Source organism: Macaca thibetana, chromosome 10 (assembly GCF_024542745.1).
Source record: "Macaca thibetana thibetana isolate TM-01 chromosome 10, ASM2454274v1, whole genome shotgun sequence".
NCBI classification, from domain to species: domain Eukaryota; kingdom Metazoa; phylum Chordata; class Mammalia; order Primates; family Cercopithecidae; genus Macaca; species Macaca thibetana.
The window spans coordinates 66225696-66240785 of record NC_065587.1 but is presented as its reverse complement, the minus strand read 5'-3'; the positions used below and the strand labels follow the sequence as shown (position 1 = coordinate 66240785).

Genomic DNA, 15090 nt, shown 5'->3' with positions numbered 1-15090 from the left:
AAGAATCTTATGAGAGTACTTGGGATTTGGTTCTAGCTATTGAAGTTTACCATGGTTTCTACAAGATTAAAGGTTGTTTCTGTGTTATGTGAAGTCCTGATGGGCATTTGGGCATTTGAGGTGGGCATGGTGAGACTCAGACTCCTTCTTTCCCATGGCTCTACTGCCCTCAAGCTGCAGCCCCGGATGGTTGCTCTAGCTCCCACTTTGATTTGCACATTCCAACAAACATGAAGGGAAGAAAGAGGGAAGTGGAAGTCATACCCTTGTGCTGTGTTTTGTTTTGTTTTGTTTTTTGAGATGGAGTCTTGCTCTGTCACCCAGGCTGGAGTGCAGTGGTGCGATCTCGGCTCACTGCAACTTCTGCCTCCCGGGTTCAAGCAATTCTCCTGCCTCAGCCTCCTGAGTAGCTGGGATTACAGGCGCCACCACCACGCCCAGCTAATTTTTGTATTTTTAGTAGAGACAGGATTTCACCACGTTGGTCAGGCTGGTCTTGAACCCCTGACCTTGTGATCCACCTGCCTCGTCCTCTCAAAGTTCTGGGATTACAGGTATGAGCCACTGCACCTGGACAAGTAGACAGGATTTCATCATATTGGCCTGGCTGGTCTCAAACTCCTAACCTCAGGTGATCCACCCACTTCAGCCTCCCAAAGTGCAGAGATTACAGGCGTGAGCCACCATGCCTGTCCAAAAAACTTCTCTTTAATTAAAAAAAAAAAAAATAGAGACAGGGTCTCACCGTGCTGCCCAGGCTGGTCTCGAACTACTGAGCTCAAGCAATCCTCCCGCCTCAGCCTCCCAAAGTACTGGGATTACAGGCATGAACCACAGTGCCCTGTCCATACCCTTTTCTTTTCCTTTTGTGGGGAAGTTGCAGATACCGTACAGTTCTGTTATTGTCCCATTGGTCAGAATTCTGTCACATGACATTCCTAGCTGCAAAGAAGCCTGGGAAATATATTACTTAACTAGGAAGCCATGTTTCCCACTGAAATTTGTATTATTATATAAGAAGGATACAAGTTGAGAGTGGTGTGCACTATGATCATGCCTGTGAATAGCCCCTGTGCTGCAGTTTGGGCAACACAACAGGACCGTGTCTCTCTTTTTGTTGAGATGGAGTTTCGCTCATGTTGCCCAGGCTGGAGTGCAATGGCACGATCTTGTCTCACTGCAACCTCCGTCTCCCGGGTTCAAGTGATTCTCCTGTGTCAGCCTCCTGAGTAGCTGGGACTACAGGCACCTGCCACCACACCTGGCTAATTTTTGTATTTTTAGTAGAGACAGGGTTTTGCCATGTTGGCTAGGCTGGTCTCGAACTCCTGACCTCAGGTGATTCGCCTGCCTTGGCCTCACAAAGTGCTGGGATTATAGGCGTGAGCTACCATGCCCTGCCCTTTTATTTATTTATTTTTTTGAGACAGAGTCTTGCTCTGTTGCCCAGGCTGGAGTGCAGTGGTGTGATCTCGGCTCACTGCAACCTCCACCTCCTGGGTTTAAGTGATTCTCCTGCCTCAGCTTCCTGAGTAGCTGAGATTACAGGCATGCGCCACCATGCCCAGCTAATTTTGTATTTTTAGTGGAGCTGGGGTTTCACCATATTGGCCAGGCTGGTCATGAATTCCTGACCTCAAGTGATCCACCCACGTTGGCCTCCCAAAGTGCTAGGATTACAGGTGTGAGCCACCTTGCCTGGCAACCCGTCTCTTAAAAAAATAAATAAATAAAAAAGAGTACAATTAGAATTGAATAACAATTAGACATTTCTGCTACCACATGTTGGGTGCTTGACCCAGTGACTGCATAGCTGTGGTAGACCCTCAGCAATGGATGATGTTAACTGTAGCTCATCATTCATTTAGTTTTTCATTCATTCAACAAACATCCATTGAGAACCTCCTCTGTTTCCAGGAGATATTATAGTTATGGTGATAAATAAGACACATTTCCTTCCCTTAGGGAACTCACAGTCTGGTATTGATAAGAAAACTGTTATATGATAGGTGTGCCAGAGGAAGGAACTATAGCCGCTGGCTTTTGATGAAAGTCTTCCTGGAGAGGCCGGTGCAGTGGCTCATGCCTGTAATCCCAGCACTTTGGGAGGCCAAGGTGGGTGGATCACTTCAGGTCAGGAAGTTCAAGACCAGCCTGGCCAATATGGTGAAACCCCGTCTCTACTCAAAATACAAAAATTAGCAGGGCATGGTGGTGCACGCCTATAATCCCAGCTACTGGGGTAGCTGAGGCAGGAGAATCGCATGAATCTGGGAGGCAGAGGTTGCAGAGAGCTGATATTGTGCCACTGCACTCCAGCCTGGGCAACAAGAGTGAAACTCTCTCTCAAAAAAAAGAAGAAAAAAAGAAAAGAAAAAAAGACTTTTTGGAAGAGGTGATAGTCAAGGTGAGCCTTGCAGAACAAGTTGTCCACAGAGAGGCAGCCTGGCAGGGCGAACGGTGGATGCAAAGGCATGGAGGAGTATGATCAGGTGGTGCATTTGGGGACTGATGAATAAATTCAGACAGGATAAAGATTCTGAAGTTCTCAACTTTGTAGTGAACACACTTTACTGTTTTTTGATTTCTAATTAATTGATACCTGGCCGCATACGGCTATCCCTGCAGGAACTTGTTTTTTTTTCTTTTTTTTTAAGATGGAGTCTCGCTCTGTTGCCCAGGCTGGAGTGCAGTGGCACTATCTGGGCTCACTGCAACCTCTGCCTCTCGGGTTCAAGCAATTCTCCTGCCTCAGCCTCCCAAGTAACTGGGACTACAGGCGTGCACCACCACGCCCAACTAATTTTTGTATTTTTAGTGGAGATGGGGTTTCGCCATGTTGACCAGGCTAGTGTTGAACTCCTGACCTCAGGTGATCCACCCTTCACGGCCTCACAAAGTGCTGGGATTACAGGCATGAGCCGCTGCACCTGGCCACCTGTGTGGTTTTGAAAACTCCTAGGAAGCACATAGTTGATGACTGACACCTGCATGTCGAGTCGCGGCATTCCTCCCAGATTGCTGCTTGTGGTCAGCTGCAGTGCTCCTGCTTCATACTGTGATGCCCCTTGACATATTCTTGCTTTTTATTCATTACTTGACCTTTGTCTGTGGCCTCTTCCCACTACCCTGCGGGTGTGACCCCAGATGATGAGGATGTCTTTCTCTGCGGGAAGTGTAAGAAGCAATTCAACTCGCTGCCAGCGTTTATGACCCACAAGCGGGAACAGTGCCAGGGGAATGCCCCCGCCCTGGCAACAGTCTCCCTGGCCACCAACAGCATCTACACACCTTCGGCAGCACCCACAGCAGTCCAGCAGGCCCCGCCTCCTGCCAATCGCCAGGTATTTGTTCATTCATTCATTCAACGTGTCTTTTTTGAGGGCCTGTCGTGCTCAGGCACTGTGCCGGGCACTGGGGCTGTAGCAATGGATAAGACAGACCAAGTCACTGCCCTTGTGGAATGGGGCGAGATGGATGGTGCACACGTACTGTTTTCAGCACGTTAAATGCAGAGAGATAGGGGATGCCAGACGGGGGTAGGAGGTTTTGCCATATTGTCTATGGTGCTTGGGGAAGGGCTCTGTGAAGAGGTGACCGGGAAGAATACTATATAGCAGATAAAAGGTTTTGTATGAAAAATCAAATTGTAGAATAATAGTAGATAATATATTATTATTTTTAAAATCTAAAACAATAGTACTATATAATTTCTGCAGTGACTTAAATCAGTAGGAAGAACATACCAGATAGACCTAAGGAGGTGTGGGGATGAGTCATGCAGCTGGTTTGGGGAAGTGGGAGCCAGGTGCAGGGATCAGCAGATGCAGAGGCCTTGAGGCGGGAGTGTGCCGGGTTTGTTCCAGCAACTATGAAGAGGTGAGAGTGGCTGGGAATGAGTGAGTAAGTAGGAAGGTGGGAGGTGATAGGAGAGGCAGCAGGAGGGTCTTGGCAGATCATGTAGGGTCTGGGGCTTTTTTTTGTTTTGTTTTTTTGTTTTTTTGAGATGGAGTTTCGCTCTTGTTGCCCAGACTGTAGTACAGCGGAGTGATCTCAGCTCACTGCAACCTCCGCCTCCCGGGTTCAAGTGATTCTCCTGCCTCAGCCTCCAGAGTAGCTGGGACTACAGGTGCGCGCCACCACACCCGGCTGATTTTTGTATTTTTAGTAGAGATGGGGTTTTACCATGTTGACCAAGATACTCTTGATCTCCTGATCTTGTGATCCCCTCGCCTCGGCCTCCCAAAGTGCTGGGATAACACGTGTTAGCCACCATGCCCAGCCACTGCGGCTTTTACTGAGAATGAGATGGGAGCCATTGGAGGCTGTTAAGAAGAGGAGGGACATGGTGACTTTAATCAGGTCACTCTGGCTGCTGGACAGAGAATAGGTTTTGAGGGAAGGCAAGAGAGAAGGCCAGGAGACCCGTTGAGGGGCTGTGGCACAAATCCAGGCAGTGGATGCAGGTAGCTTGACCAGCGTGTTGGCAGTGGAAGTGGTAAGAAAATGAGATTTTAGAAACACTTTGAAGGTGTTGCTGACAGAACTTGTGAATTGACTGGGTGAGGAGTGTGAGATCAGGAAGGGTCACGGGGGACTCCTGATTTAGAGTTGCCACTGACTGAAAGGAGGAGGCTGTGAGGAGAAGGTTTTGAGGGGATGTCAGGAGTTCAACTGGGCCCGTTGAAGCTGAGATGCCTGCGACCTTTAAGCGGAGGCAGTGAGGAAGTAGACAATGTAGATTTCCAAGTCTGGAGGCCAGAGCAGAGGACCAGGCTGGAGGCATCTGGGGAAGCTTCCAAAGTCCTCAGCCAAAAACATGGTTCTGGAGCAAAGACACCCTGGGTGGCGGGCTCATAGAGAGATTAAAGGATCCCTCATAAAGGAGGCTGGGCATATCTCAGGATGCCAGGTCAAGGGGTCAGAGTTTCAACTGACTTCCTTTTCTTTCCTTATCTCTTTAGAACATTATCTTCATTCATTGTACAGGTATCATTTCTGTCATCACAATGAAAGCCTTCACCCCAGACCTATAGGACATAGAGACTGAAACAGGCATCTTCTGGCATAAAACATAGTCATTTTTCTCACTGCTTGACTATGAGTTTTGCTAGTAGAAAATATTCCCCTCACCCTCTGTTATCTTTTTTTTTTGAGATAAAGTCTTACTCTATAGCTCAGGCTGGTCTTGGCTCACTGCAACCTCCGTCTCTGAGGTTCAAGTGATTCTCCTGCCTCAGCCTCCCGTGTAGCTGGGACTACAGACACCTGCCAACACACCCAGCTAATTTTTGTATTTTTAGTGGAGACGGGGTTTCACTCTGTTGGCCAGGCTGGTCTCGAACTCCTGACCTCAAGTGATCCGCCTGCCTTGGCCTCCCAAAGTGCTGGAATTACAGGCATGAGCCACCGCGCCAGACCGGATATTCTTCTTGACCTAAGATACTTGTGGACTTCTGTGGACATGTGTTCAGTGTTTCTTTAGGATAGATACAAGGAAGTATTTTTTTTTTCTCTTGAGATGGAGTCTCACTCTGTCGCCAGGCTGGAGTGCAGTGACGCGATCTCAGCTCACTGCAACCTCCACCTCCCAGGTTCAGGCGGTTCTCCTGCCTCAGCCTCCTGAGTAGCTGGGACTACAGGCATGCACCACCATGCCTGGCTAGTTTTTGTATTTTTAGTAGAGATGGGGTTTCACCACGTTGGCCAGGATGGTCTTGATCTCTTGACTTCGTGATCTGCCCACCTCAGCCTCCCTAAGTGCTGGGATTACAGGCGTGAGCCACCGTGCCCGGCTGATACAAGGAAGTATTATTACTGAGTCATAGGGTATGTACTTTGCAGAGAGATGTGAGTTATTCTCCTCATTGTTTTTTCTTTCTGTTTTTGTTTATTTTTAGAGACAGAGTCTCTAAAACCACACCAGCTGTGCACAAAACCACACTGGCTAATTTTTGTATTTTTCTTGTAGAGACAGGGTTTCACCGTGTTGCCCAGGCTGGTCTTGAACTCCTGGGTTCAAGTGATTCACCTGCCTCAGCCTCCCAAAATGGGTTCAAATGATTCAACTGCCTCAGCCTCTCAAAATGCTGGGATTACAGTTGTGAGCCACCATGCCCAGCCTTATCCTCCTCATTCGGTAGATGATTAAATGGAGGTACAGAGAGGTAAAGTGACTTGCCCAGGGTCACACAGCAGGGAGCAGCAGAGGTAGAAATGGAATCCAGGTCTGTGGGATTCCAGAACCGGGATCTTTTGTGCCATACCCTCGGCTTACTTACAGAGCCTCAGACATGTCCACACATGCACACACGCACACATGTGCACACACACACTCTGTCTCTCTCTCTGTCTCTCTCTCTCTGTTTCTGTCTCACTCATTCTGTCTCTCCCACTGTCCAGATCTCCACATACATCACAGTGCCCCCGTCCCCACTGATCCAGACCCTGGTGCAGGGGAACATCTTGGTGAGCGATGATGTGCTCATGTCTGCCATGTCAGCCTTCACATCCCTGGACCAGCCCATGCCCCAGGGCCCCCCACCTGTGCAGGTAAGAAGGTGTGGGCTTCTCACAGGGTCTTGATTCCAGACCTGTACATTAACTCCTGCAGATTCAGAATCTTGTAGAATAAAGGGGGCCTGGCCCCAGCTCTCCCTGATGCTGAGGGAGGCTATCAGCTTCCCCTTGTTCAGCTCTGCTATAGGTGGGAAGCTGCTACATCTAGGTGGGGATCCAGAACATGTGGGGCTTTGTCAATACAGTGCAGCTATCTTGACTTTTTTTGTTTTTTTTGTTTTTTTTTTTTTTTTTTGAGATGGAATCTTACTGTGTTTCCCAGGCTGGAGTGCAGTGGTGCGATCTTGGCTCACTGCAACCTCTGCCTCCTGGGTTCAAGTGATTCTTCTGCCTCAGCCTCCTGATAGCTGGGATTACAGGCATGTGCCACCACAGCCAGCTATTTTTTTTTTTTTTGTATTTTTAGTAGAGACAGGTTTTCTCCATGTTGTCCAGCTGGTCACGAACTCCCGACCTCAGGGGACCTCCCTACCTCGGCCTCCCAAAATGCTGGGATTACAAGCATGAGCTGAGCCACTGTGCCCAACCAATTTTTTTTTTTTTTTTTTTTTTTTTTTTTTGAGACGGGAGTCTTGCTCTGTCACCCAGGCTGGAGTGCAGTGGCCGGATCTCAGCTCACTGCAAGCTCTGCCTCCCGGGTTTACGCCATTCTCCTGCCTCAGCCTCCCGAGTAGCTGGGACTACAGGCGCCCGCCACCGCGCCCGGCTAGTTTTTTTTTTTGTATTTTTAGTAGAGACGGGGTTTCACCGTGTTAGCCAGGATGGTCTCGATCTCCTGACCTCGTGATCCGCCCATCTCGGCCTCCCAAAGTGCTGGGATTACAGGCTTGAGCCACCGCGCCCGGCCCCAATTTTTGTATTTTTAGTAGAGTTGGGGTTTCACTATGTTGGCCAGGCTGGTCTCAAACTCCTGACCTCAAGTGATCCTCCCACCTTGGTCTCCCGAAGTGCTGGGATTACAGACGTGAGCCACTGCCCCAGCCTGAGTTTTGTTTTTGTTCTTTTTTTTTTTCTTTTTTTTTTTTGAGACAGAGTCTTGCTCTGTTGCCCAGACTGGAGTGCAGTGGTGTGATCTTGGCTCCCTGCAACTTCTGCCTCCCAGGTTCAAGTGATTCTCCTACCTCAGCCTCCTGAGTAGTTGGGATTACAGGTATGCGCCACCACACCCAGCTGATTTTTGTATTTTTAGTAGAGATGGGGTTTCACTGTGTTGGTCAGGCTGGTCTCAAACTCATGACCTCAAGTGATCTGCCTGCCTTGGCCTCCCAAAGTGCTGGGATTACAGGTGTGAGCCACCGCACCGTGCCTGGCCTAAAAAAAATTTTTTTTTAGAGACAGAGTCTCACTATGTTGCCAGGCTGGTCTTGAACTCCTGGGCTCAAGCGATCCTCCTCCCTCTGCCTCCCAAAGTGCTGGGATTACAGGTATGAGCCACTGCACCCAGCAGTACCATCATTTTAACAACTGCAAAGGATTCCACCATATGGATAGGACATCTTCTGTTTAGCCAAGTTTCTATGTATAGACATATAGGTCATTGTTGTTTTTTGCTGTTATAAAAATGGCTGGAGTCACCATCCATGTACAGAAGTCTTTGCCCACCTGCTTGGTTTTTTTTTGTAGCATAAATTTCTAGAAGTTACTGGCTGCGTTTCACGACTACCCACACATTCATGATTCTCTCGAAAGACTCACGGGACTCAGAGGTGGTTGTACTCATGGCTGTGGTTTATTACAGCAAAGGAACACACAGCAAGATCAGCAAGGGAGAAAGACACTTTGGAATCTGGAGGAATCCAGAGTTCTTTGTCTTGAGAGGAGGGGAGAGGTTGCACAGAGCACACTTCTTCCTGCAGCAGTGAAGTCTAGAAACATGTGTGCCGGGTTGCTACACAGGGAAACACACTTAAGACTCCAAAGCCAGGGTTTTTTTTTTTTTTTTTTTTCTTTTTTCTGAGACAGGGTCTCACTTCAACTGCCCTGGCTGGAGTGCAGTGGTGCGATTTCAGCTCACTGCAACCTCCACCTCCCTGGGCTCAGGTGATTCTCCCACAGCCTCCCAAGTAGCTGGGACTACAGGTGTGCACCACTATGCCTGGCTAATGTTTTTGTGTTTTTAGTAGAGATGGGGTTTCGCCATGTTGCCCAGGCTGGTCTCGAATTCCTGGACTCCACCTGCCTCGGCCTCCCAAAGTGCTGAAATTACAGGTGTTAGCCACTGCGCCAGGCCCAAGGCCAGGGTTTCTGTTAGGGATTGGTCATGTAGGTGATCAGCCACCATGACCAAAATTCCGGACTCCCAGAAGAGAAGGAAGTGTTCGCCATGAATCACATATTTTGTCTAAACACTCTATGTAAGCTGGTACCATAGAACAGTGCCCCAGGTGGCAAAACAAGCCTTATCAACAAAGGAGGTGTCCCACAAGCCTGGTTCTCAGGTCCCAGTCATGAGCTAGTGCTGCAAGCAAGCCCTTTTTTATTTTTATTTTTTGCAATTTTATCACTTTATTTGAGGTATTTGACGATCAGCGATTAGTTCTCTTCCACTTTGACTGTCTGTAGATTTTTGAAAGTGGTAACAGGTACATAGGTAACCAAAGTATAGAGCTTATTTGGTGAATCTTCATCCTCATTACGTTTTCTGGACAACCGCGCACGGATCCGGTATCGGACATCCCTTATTCCTTTGGCCCAGACAGCTTTGTTGAGCCTGGTATCAATGCGCACATCTGGAGTTCCCATCTCCTTTATGGCAAATTTCCGAATCTCTTTAAGTCCCTGAGGGGCACGCTTCTTGAAGCCCACTCCATGGATGCGCTTGTCAATGTTTTTGGTATATTCTTGGGTCACCACCTCGTTGATGGCAGAATGGCCTTTTTTCTTCTCGCCACCCTTCTTTGTGGGAGCCGTTCTGCCAGGTCCAAGTTGGAAAGGGAAGCCCTTCTTTTTTTTTTTTTTTTTTTTTTTGAGACGGAGTCTTGCTCTGTTGCCCGGGCTGGAGTGCAGTGGCCGGATCTCAACTCACTGCAAGTTCCGCCTCCCGGGTTTACGCCATTCTCCTGCCTCAGCCTCCGGAGTAGCTGGGACTACAGGCGCCCGCCACCTCGCTCGGCTAGTTTTTTGTATTTTTAGTAGAGACGGGGTTTCACCGTGTTAGCCAGGATGGTCCCGATTTCCTGACCTCGTGATCCGCCCGTCTCGGCCTCCCAAAGTGCTGGGATTACAGGCTTGAGCCACCGTGCCCGGCGGGAAGCCCTTCTTAAGATAGCAACATTAGGCTGCTATATTAACTCTTTTGTGTATCAGTGAGGTCATTTTTGCCAACTTTCATAGGGAAAAGGGATAGCAGCACCAAGCTGAGGCTTCCTTCGAATTCTCCCATGACTTTGTTTCCCCATCCTCTCTTAGCCCCTCCCCTGAGCTGCCTGGTGAGTAGCTGTTCTTTCCACCTGGCTGGCTAAAGCAAATGTCCTTCCTCCCCAATAAATAAGACAACTAGTATCAAGAGGCTGTAACACTTTTTCTTTTCTGATTTCAGAGCAGCCTGAACATGCATTCCGTGCCCAGCTACCTCACTCAGCCTCCACCCCCTCCTCCACCTCCTCCACCACTGCCCCCACCGCCACCACCTCAGCCCCAGCCACCTCCACCCCAGAGCCTGGGCCCCCCCGGGCGTCCCAACCCTGGTGGGAACGGTGTGGTGGAGGTGTACAGTGCTGCTGCGCCCCTGGCTGGGAGTGGAACGGTGGAGATCCAGGCGCTGGGGATGCAGCCCTACCCACCCCTGGAGGTGAGCAGAGGGGGCAGGGTGGAAGAGGACACTGGTCATGGACATCATGGCCAACCTGGACCCATCCTGAGCACCAGCTGTGTGCCAGGCACTGTGCCGGGGATACCATGAAAACCAGATCCAGTCCCGGCCACATCACGGGGGAGAAGGACTTTAATCAAAGCATCACACCCACAGATGTAAGATGCAAGCCATGAGAAGGTGGAATGGAGTGCAGGTTGTAGCAGAAATATAAGCTGTCTGTAGGTAATGCTCAGAACAGTCAGAGAATGCCTACCGTTTTGGGCAAAAAATGAAAAAAGATTCAAAAAAATTATCTGCCTAAGTGTCTCTTACAGTTTTTAATAAGCTAGGTGTATCAGTTAGCTATTGCTGGGTAAGAAATATCCATCAGGCATCAGTGGCATATAGCAAAAGTGTTTATTGTTCACGTGTTTGCAGTGGTCAGCTAGACAACTGTGGGTCTTGGCTGGGCTCACTCATGTCTGAAGGTTGGCTGGCTGTCAGCTGCTCTAGGATAGCCTGGGCTGGGACAAGTGGTGTGACTCAGCTCTGTTCTGCGTGACTCAGCCTCCACTAGGTTCTCATGGCCATGGTGGAAGTACAAAAATGCAGGCAGAAATGCCCAGGGCCTTTTAAGGTTTAGGCTTGTAAGTAACACAGAATCACTTCTACTGGCCAAAGCAGATCACAAGGCCAGCTTAGATAGTGCAGGTAGGGAAATAGATGCCACCTCTTGATGGGAAGAGCTGCAAAGTCCCACTGCAAAGGCATGGGTATGGGGAGGGGTGAAGAACTGGGTCCGTAATACAATCAATGTACCATAGTAATTCCCTGCCGATGAACTCTAAGCTACAGGCCGTCTACTCGAAATGCACTGAGTTCACAGAACCTTCCAAGACACCAGTGCTGGAGGGTATGGTTATGACAGAAACAACTCACTGCACTGGAAATCACACTAACTCAGACTCACCATAGAATCCAGCCACGGACATCCCCTGTCAGGTAGTCTCTGTATAAAGAGAGCCCAGACCAGTGGGAAGATCCCACCACAAGGCATTCATGTGATGTTCTGAGGGGCTGCAAGGGGATTTGCCCTCTCCTGGGAGAATAGAGCAAGCTTCTCTAGGGAATTTATTGCGTTGAGAAAAAGTTAAGTTAGCAGGATGCTGAGATAATGCTGGTGGCTTGTGGTAGTCAGAGGGGACCAGCCCAGAGAGGACCAGCACAGCGGGAGCTGCTGCTATTGATTTTCCATATAGATGAGGGTGATATTTGAGGGCAGGGCCTGAGTCTTACTAGACTTTGCATCCTTAGCACCTAGCAGAGCACTCCTAGAGTAGATACCTTACACTGGACTGTCTGACCTCAGTTTGCACTCCTCTAAAATGGGAACTCTCCCTGAAGAGCTGTTGAGGACAGTAAGAGCCTATGCCAGTGGCAGTCACATTAATTTCTCAGTAATGCCTTGAGTGATGGCTGAATTTATTCACGTGACAAGTATTTATTTATTTATTTGAGACAGAGTCTCACTCTGTCACCCAGGATGGAGTGCAGTGGTGCAATCTTGGCTCACTGAAGCCTCCACCACTCAGATTCAAGTGATTCTCGTACCTCAACCTCTCAAGTAGCTGGTATTACAGGCGTGAGCTACCACACCCAGCTAAATTTTTTTGTATTTTTAGTAGAAATGGGTTTCGCCATGATGACCGGGCTGGTCTCGAACTCCTGGCCTCAGGTGATCTGCCTGCCTCGGCCTCCCAAAGTGTTGGGATTACAGGTATGAGCCACCGCACCTGGCCCAACAAATATTTGAGTGCTGTATTGGTCAGGGTTTGGTCAGGAAAATAGAAACCAGGCAAGGTATTTCTGCAGAAGGTTTTTTTTTTTTTTTTTAAATTAGAGATGGGGGTCTCACTTTAGCCCAGGTTGGTCTCCATCTCCTGGCCTCAAGTGATCCTCTCACCTCAGCCTCCCAGAGTGCTGGGATTACAGGCATGAGCCACCACACCTGGCCATATTTTATAATTGTTATTATTATTTTTTTACCCTTTTTTCAGCTTTGTCTGATTTTATTATTCCAACTGTAGCTTTCTATTTATTTGTATTTGTCTGAAATATTTTTTCAACTTTGGGTATTTTGCTGAGTTGAATTCTTTTTTTTTTTTTTTTTTTTTTTTTTTTTTGAGGCAGAGTCTTGCTCTGTCACCCAGGCTGGAATGCAGTGGCGCCATCACGGCTTACCACAGTCTTGATCTCCCAGGCTCAGGTGATTCTCCCATCTCAGCCTCCTGAGTAACTGGGACTACAGGCATGCGCCACCATGCCCATCTAATTTTTTAAATGTTTTGTGGAGATCAGCTCTCCCTATGTTGCCCAGGCTAGTCTCAAGCTCTTGTGCTCAAGCGATCCTCCTTCCTTGGCCTCCCCAAGTGCTGGAATTGCAGGCATGAGTCATCGTGCCTGACCAGAAATCTTGGATAGGACACCTCAGGAAGACCAATGAATGATGAATAGGCCAGGCACAGTGGCTCACACCTGTAATCCCTGCACTTTGGGAGCCCGAGGTCGGTGGATCACTTAAGCTCAGGAGTTTGAGACTAGCTTGGGCAACATGGTGAAATCTCGTCTCTACAAAATACACAAAAATTAGCTGGGTGTGGTGGTGTGTGCCTGTTATCCCAGCTATTTAGTGGGGTGAGGCGGGAGGGTTGCTTGAGCCTGGAGGTCAAGGCTGCAGTGAGCCGAGATCACATCATTGTATTCCAGCCTGGGCAACAGAGCAAGCAAAAAAAAAAAAAAAAAAAAAGGCTGAATAAACGAATTCTTTACAATGTCACAGTATGGGGATGTAAGCTTAGTGTTAACTAAATCTGAATGCCTCAGAATTCATTTGGTAATTTCTTGTGGTTTCAGTTCTCAGTGAAGGGAAGCCTGCTACTGTGGCATTGGGTAGTGTCAGTCAGGAATTGGAGCAGCTGGGGGAGCACAGACCCCTCTGACTTCCTGGTTCTCTTTTTTTTTTTGAGACAGAGTCTCACTCCATCGCCCAGGCTGGAGTGCAGTGGCGCGATCTTGGCCCACTGCAACCTCCGCCTCCCAGGCTCAAGCGATTCTCCTGCCTTAGCCTCCTGAGTAGCTGGGATTACAGGCACACAACACCATACCTGGCTAATTTTTGTATTTTTGGTAGAGACGGGGTCTCACCATGTGGGCCAGGCTGGTCTCAAACTCCTGACCTCAGGTGATCTGCCCACCTTGGTCTCCCAAAGTGCTGGGATTACAGGTGTGAGCCACTGTGCCCAGCCACCTAGTTCTCTTATGCTAGGAAAGTACCACTGATAAGAATAGGCATGGCAATAATAACAGCTAATGTGTATTGCATGCTCACTCTGTGCCAGTCACTGTTCTAAGCCCTTTATGTGTTGCTTCATTTAATCTTCACAGTAACCGCGTGAGAGGGGTACTATGATGAGTCCCATTTTACAGATGTGGAAACTGAGACAGAGAAATTAAAAAGATGCCTAAGGTCACCTAGGTGCTAAGTGGAAGAGTCAAGATTTGAACCCAGGCAGCCTGGCTCCATAGCTGTTCTGGCCTCCTGGCTTCATGAAGTTCTAAGGGGGCTTGGGAGTGACTTGGGTGACCGGGCCAGGTGGAGGGGCTGTGATGGTGATGTAGGGGAGAGTGGCTGAGGTCAGCCAGGGAGGCAGGGAGAGTGTGCCTGGCTGGGAGCTCTTCCCCTCCCCTGGCAGGGCTTTTTCTTTGACTGTGTTGTCCTTCTAGGTGCCAAACCAGTGTGTGGAGGCTCCAGTATACCCCACCCCCGCAGTGTACAGCCCTGGCAAACAGGGATTCAAACCCAAAGGACCAAACCCCGCTGCCCCCATGACCAGCGCCACCGGGGGCACGGTGGCCACCTTTGACTCTCCACCAACGCTGAAGACCCGACGGGCTAAAGGTGCCAGGGGACTCCCGGAAGGTGGGCCCCCAGCCTGCCATGGGCATCTTTCCTCAGCATTGGCCAATCCACAAGCTGCTTGGTTCTGGTCTTCCCTTTTATGGTAGTTCAACTTTGGTTGCATGTAATAGAAAATTCAAAACAGCAATGACTTCAAAATGATAGAATTTTGTTTCTCTCCTGTATAAGTCAAGGCCAGAAGCCAGACAATCTGGGGATCATGTGACTGCATGGGCACCAGGCACCCTCATTTCTTCTGTCTTTCTGTTTCCACCACCTCCAAACATGGTATCAGTTATCCTGGTGCCTCATTGTCTAAGATAGCTGCTGGAGCTCCGGTCATCACTTTAATATTCCAGGCAGTAAGAAGAAGGGAAAGGGAAGGATAAAAGGGGCTTCTCCCAGCTTCTAGAAGTTCTTTTTTTTTTTTTTTTTTTTTTTTTTTTGAGACGGAGTCTTGCTTTGTCACCCAGGCTAGAGTACAGTGGCCGGATCTCAGCTCACTGCAAGCTCCGCCTCCCAGGTTCACGACATTCTCCTGGCTCAGCCTCCCGCGTAGCTGGGACTACAGGCGCCCGCCACCTCGCCCGGCTAGTTTTTTGTATGTTTTAGTAGAGATGGCGTTTCACCATGTTAGCCAGGATGGTCTCGATCTCCTGACCTCGTGATCCGCCCGTCTCGGCCTCCCAAAGTGCTGGGATTACAGGCTTGAGCCACCGCGCCCGGCCTTTTTTTTTTTTTTGAGACGGAGTCTCGCGCT

The 15090-nt window shown here is 49.0% G+C and overlaps 3 protein-coding genes across 5 annotated transcripts in view; 2 read left to right on the top strand and 1 right to left on the bottom strand.

The window, feature by feature from the left end:
* RALY (RALY heterogeneous nuclear ribonucleoprotein) overlaps positions 1-15090 on the top strand; it is a 414018-nt gene that overhangs the window by 82958 nt on the left and 315970 nt on the right. The window lies entirely within an intron of this gene.
* The window catches only part of ZNF341 (zinc finger protein 341), a 60795-nt gene that overhangs the window by 10053 nt on the left and 35652 nt on the right, over positions 1-15090 (top strand). The window contains exons 3-6 of one of the 3 annotated variants that reach the window (XM_050807050.1): positions 3148-3344; positions 6403-6552; positions 10118-10369; positions 14156-14330. In XM_050807050.1, coding sequence (XP_050663007.1) covers positions 3148-3344; positions 6403-6552; positions 10118-10369; positions 14156-14330 — 774 coding nt within the window. Of the gene's footprint in view, positions 1-3147; positions 3345-6402; positions 6553-10117; positions 10370-14155; positions 14352-15090 lie in introns of all 3 variants that reach the window. The other 2 variants (XM_050807049.1, XM_050807051.1) reach the window with 2 other exon arrangements.
* LOC126929252 (60S ribosomal protein L31-like) lies at positions 9071-9977 on the bottom strand. The gene is made up of 2 exons (XM_050745448.1): positions 9937-9977; positions 9071-9490 (listed from the first exon to the last, which is right to left on the bottom strand). The coding sequence occupies exons 1-2, from the start codon at positions 9975-9977 to the stop codon at positions 9112-9114; spliced, it is 420 nt and encodes a 139-aa protein (XP_050601405.1). The 3' UTR covers positions 9071-9111.